General features: G+C 36.5%; 1 protein-coding gene across 2 annotated transcripts; it reads left to right on the forward strand.

The window, feature by feature from the left end:
- The first annotated feature begins 625 nt into the window (after window positions 1-625).
- On the forward strand, window positions 626-4593 carry ctrb.3 (chymotrypsinogen B, tandem duplicate 3). 2 transcript variants are annotated; one of them, XR_013818434.1, is made up of 8 exons: window positions 626-686; window positions 780-883; window positions 1030-1109; window positions 1196-1280; window positions 1444-1624; window positions 2576-2709; window positions 2788-3272; window positions 3326-4593. XR_013818434.1 is itself a non-coding variant. In XM_079842741.1 (7 exons), the coding sequence occupies exons 1-7, from the start codon at window positions 635-637 to the stop codon at window positions 2947-2949; spliced, it is 798 nt and encodes a 265-aa protein (XP_079698867.1). In that variant the 5' UTR covers window positions 626-634; the 3' UTR covers window positions 2950-4593. The 2 variants fall into 2 exon arrangements, 1 of the variants encoding a protein (XP_079698867.1); XM_079842741.1 differs by having other exon boundaries at window positions 2788-4593.
- The last annotated feature ends 439 nt before the right edge of the window (window positions 4594-5032 follow it).

Raw genomic sequence — 5032 nt, forward strand, 5'->3', positions numbered from 1 at the left:
GGACTTTACAAAGTGAAATATGACATACATTTCATAGGAAAACAGAAAATAGTTTAAGTAAATATACATTAGCATTTCCTTATCAGCAATAGCGTTGCATTCCCAAATCATGTTTTTCAAGTGACACATTGAAATGGAAAATACTAACATTAATAAATCATTTCTTTGTACAAAGATACCTTGTTCCAAAATTAATAATTCATATTTTTAATTATTTGTTTTTTACTACTTTTAAAATGCATTAAAAAGAAAGTCCAAATAAATGTGAATCTTCAAGTGAAGGATTGGTTGCAAAATATTGAGTTATTTATTTTTCTAAAAAGCAAACCCGAGCATTTAAAATGTATCATTAAATTATCATTTAAATGTATTAAAATTAGTTAATACCACATTTATGAAGTCGTACCTGGTTTATATGAAAATGCAATGTACTTTTCATGTTAAACATGGCAATGTTCAAGTGCTGTGGTGTAAAATCATGGGATTCTGCACAGGTGAAGACCAGCTGATGCAGACTCTCACGGTTAATTTTTAACCATAACATCAGGTTGCCATGCCCCCATTGGATATGTGTGAAATCATGATTTGCTGTTAAATAGGACTTTCTGCCTTCAATAATGCTGTCTTCTGCACAATGTCTTTCCTGTGGCTGCTGTCCTGCATTGCCTTCGTTGGTGCAGCCTATGGTGAGGAAGCTTTTTTCATTTTAAGTTATCTGTTACTATCAAATTTCATTATTTACAGTCCTCTTGCATCTCTTGTTATCTCTTTTTCTTCAGGCTGTGGAGTTCCTGCCGTTCCTCCTGTTGTCAGTGGCTATGCCCGCATTGTGAATGGTGAGGAGGCAGTTCCTCACTCCTGGCCCTGGCAGGTCTCCTTGCAGGTATAAAGTTAGTATTAGCTAGATAATGGTAGATTCTTATACACAGCTTATACAAAGTGTCATTTCTCTCTCTCTCTCTCTCTCTCTCTCTCTCTCTCTCTCTCTCTCTCTCTCTCTCTCTTGCCATTGTGTTGTTTAAATTACAGGACTTCACTGGATGGCACTTCTGCGGTGGCTCTCTGATCAATGAGTACTGGGTTGTGACTGCTGCTCACTGCGGTGTGAGGTGAGATTAATAATCACAGTTAAATCATTACGTTAATGCATAAATGCTGGGATAGACGTGGATTAACCGTTCTTGCTTATCTCCAGAACTAGTCACCGTGTGATCCTGGGAGAGCATAACAAGGGAAGTGGCAACACTCAGGAGGACACGCAGTCTATGAAAGTGTCGAAAGTGAGGCTCAAGAACTCCGCACTTATTCCTCAATACGCAAGAGCTGGACACTTAAATGTCCTTGATGATAATGCTTTTTAGTTATACTTTACTTTGTATATGCTCATTTATTTATTGCTTTTTCTGTTTTGACACAACATTTATGACTTCATCACTATTACAGGTGTTCACCCACCCTCAGTGGAACTCTAATACCATCGAGAATGACATTGCCCTGATCAAGCTGACCTCCCCCGTCTCACTGAATGCCCATGTGTCTCCTGTTTGTCTTGCTGAGGCTTCAGATGAATTTGCTCCTGGCATGCCATGTGTGACTTCTGGCTGGGGAGTGACCAAACACAACGGTTGGTTATCTGTAATAAAGTAGTCTAATAAACTATAATATTTAGAATATATTTCTACAGTAAAATAATACATTATTATTATTATTATTATTATTATATTATTGAAATCAATTATTATTATTATTCTATAATGATTATATACTTGATATAATGCTAATAATAGATAGTAATCTCTAATTACATCATATACACTCCCATTAAAAAGTTTGGGGTCAGTAAAATTTTTTCATGTTTTCGATCTTTACATTTACATTTATGCATTTGGCAGACACTTTTATCCAAAGCGACTTCATACAGGGACAATCCCCCTGGAGCAACATGGAGTAAAGTGCCTTGCTTAAGGACACACTGGTGGTGACCGCTGGGATCAAACCAGCAACCTTCTGCATATCAGTTCCATGGTTTAACCCACTGGACCACCATCTCACCACAATCTTCGTACAATTACAATTGAAAATAACTGTTTTCATTGAATATATTTATTCTCATTGAATATATTTAAAATATATTCAATGAGTTATAGAAAATAACTGTTCTCATTGAATATATTTTAATGTAATTTATTCTTGTGATGGCAATGCTGAATTTTCAGCAGCCATTTCTCCAGTCTTCAGTGTCACTCGATCCTTCAGAAATATGCTGATTTCTTATTATTATCAATGATGAAAACAGTTGTGCTGCTTAGTATTTTGGTGAAAACCGTTATACATATTGGATTCTTTTGATGAATGCAGTTCAAAAGAACAGCATTTATTTGAAATAGAAATATTTTGTGACATTATAAATGTCTTTACTGTCACTTTTGTATTAATTGTATAATTATATGAATTACTTTAAAAGAAAAATTCTTACTGACCCCAAACTTTTGAATGATAGCCTACATGTTGATATTTGCAATGACTAACATGTTTTATGATTGCTCTCCCTCTCTCTCTTTCTCTCTCCGTGTAGCTCTGTTCACCCCTAATGAGCTCCAGCAGGTCGCTCTGCCACTATTGTCCAACCAAGACTGTAAGAGCTACTGGGGAAGCAACATCCATGATGTCATGATTTGTGCTGGTGCTGATGGTGCCTCCTCTTGCATGGTAAAACTATCATCTCTTCCTCACTTCCTCTCTAAATAACTCTCTCTCCATAACTCTCTTGTCCTTCTGTCTGTTTAGGGTGACTCTGGTGGTCCTCTGGTGTGTCAGAAGGATGATGTCTGGACACTGGTGGGTATTGTGTCCTGGGGAAGCAGTCGTTGTGACACCAGTATACCTGGTGTGTACGCCCGTGTCACTGAGCTCCGCGACTGGGTGGATCAGATTCTGGCTTCCAACTAAAGACACAAAATAAGATTCCTTGACATCACTGAACAGCAGCTAAAAAAAAAGACAAATACAGCCACTCAAGGCTGTCAAGGGGAGATGGACTAAATCTCAAACTAATGGGTGGCTTATTGCTTTTATAGAATGTCTGTAATAGTTTAATAAAAACATACAACATATCATGTTATATTGGCTTTTTAAATACAGCCAACATTTAATTTCTCAAGTCTGGTTAGTTCAAACAGATTCTGCAAAATCTACAGCGTAACAGTTGTGTAACAGATACATATTTATTCATTCATTTTTCATTGAATTAGAAATTAGCAAATGTGTACGGAGTGTACACATTTGTGCACGGTAGTACAAATGTGTACGGAGCAAATGTGTACAGTAAGTAGAAGGTGTATGACTTTCCTGTAGAACACAGAATAAGATGAATATTACTTGTTCTACCTTTGACAGAGGAGGGCGCTAAAGACTCACTAACACACAAAGAAACACTAAGTATATTTTTGGAAGATCAGTCTATTTATCAACACAATCTCTGTTTTCTAGTATGCATGCATTGTCAAAAACAGTTCTCATAAGGCTTTTGTTTGTTTTTTCCCGTGGGAGCTTATATTCAATAGAGCTTTCAAATTAATATATTAATATCAATTTAATATCTCCATGGCAACATCCTGATTTTTCTGAAGACACATTTTCAACAGTGGAGTCAATTGTTTCACAGAGAGATGTAGAGGACAAAAACTAAAGGTGTAGAGAAGGGATGAGACAAATGATACAATAGGAGAAGCTCGTATCTTTAGACCAGAAGACTGATCTAAAAAGAGTACCGTTATAAATTCAAGCATAAAATGTATTTGCTAAAAGCTTGGACTCTTCAGCTCTTAATTAGATGTCGGTTGAATAACACAATACATTTTTTCAAACATGACAGTATAGTTTCGAGGTGAATGCCGCCTTGAGGTGTCACACTGAATCAAAAACAAGCAATTGTGGAGCTTTGCTTTTCATGTCTTTGCTTGCATAGTCCACTTTTCACCCACCATCCAGCTTTATGTTCTTGCAGGGATGATCAGACCAGAATTGAACACTTGAGATTAGTAGAAGGATCATGGGAGTTCAAGGCCATTGAGAACTGCTGGATTGACTGAAAGATAATATAGAATAACGCTTGCCAGTTTCCCCTCAGGACTGACTCCAGTATTGAGAGGGTTCAGTGGATCAAAAGAGATGACACTCATCTAGTAATAATCTGTGGCTCTGCCTCTGCATAAACCTCTTTCAGTAAGAGATTCATGGGGGTGTCAGTATATATTCTTTGTGGACAATCAAATTTCACAACTTTGAGTCACGGGAATGTGATGCTTTATAAATTTCAGAAAAGATTTTGATTAGAAGTTGAGCATACATTAATTGTATTTCATTTTCTCTACAAGTGTCTGCAAATGGGGACTAACAGTTAACAATTACACTATAACAATCAACAAATGCATATGTATTAAAAATAAAATAGAAATAAATAGAATCCAGTCTTACAAAGCATCTATATAAAATAATGTAAATAAAATATTTTACCTTGTTAATGCAATTTATAAATATACTGTTGTTCAGTGATATACTAGTATCTGAGAAATGTATGTTAATAAATGCTGTAAAAGAAAGAAAAATTATGTAAACAGTCTCAGTCCTTTCTTTATAACACTCTTTCTCTTTTTTCTTTTACCTCTTTTCTATCTCGGTTTGAGTCCTCCCTTGGGAATAATGTGTGCCATTATGAACCTTTGGTGCTCACTCGATCCTCTATGAACCCGATAGTTTGTGTGTGTTTCTTCTGCCCACAGTTGCACAGAGAAGATCAAAACTGCCAACTGCCTAGTCAAAGTCAGCATGGACATTCTGTACCTTGAGAATTCCAGCCCACCTGGGACACAGGAAGTGTGCTATGCTTTGATACTGCTTCTGTTCTAACAACAGATGAGTTTGTGCCCGTGTGAGCCGAGGCTTTGAAAGATCTTTTTTAATCCTTCACTGTCTGTCATGATAACACATTTGTACCGTTTTCTTTGTTTAGCAGACACTGAAAGAACTGTAG

Source organism: Gobio gobio (assembly GCF_949357685.1).
Source record: "Gobio gobio genome assembly, chromosome: 2".
In the NCBI taxonomy this organism is placed as follows: Eukaryota; Metazoa; Chordata; class Actinopteri; order Cypriniformes; family Gobionidae; genus Gobio; species Gobio gobio.

Bases quoted from the DNA above. Each gene is read 5' to 3' on its own strand.
- ctrb.3 (XM_079842741.1), top strand. From the start codon at position 635: ATGTCTTTCCTGTGGCTGCTGTCCTGCATTGCCTTCGTTGGTGCAGCC. The intron at 1,110-1,195 runs GTGAGATTAATA...GCTTATCTCCAG, and splicing joins GCTGCTCACTGCGGTGTGAG to AACTAGTCACCGTGTGATCC. The intron at 1,281-1,443 runs GTGAGGCTCAAG...TCACTATTACAG, and splicing joins AGTCTATGAAAGTGTCGAAA to GTGTTCACCCACCCTCAGTG.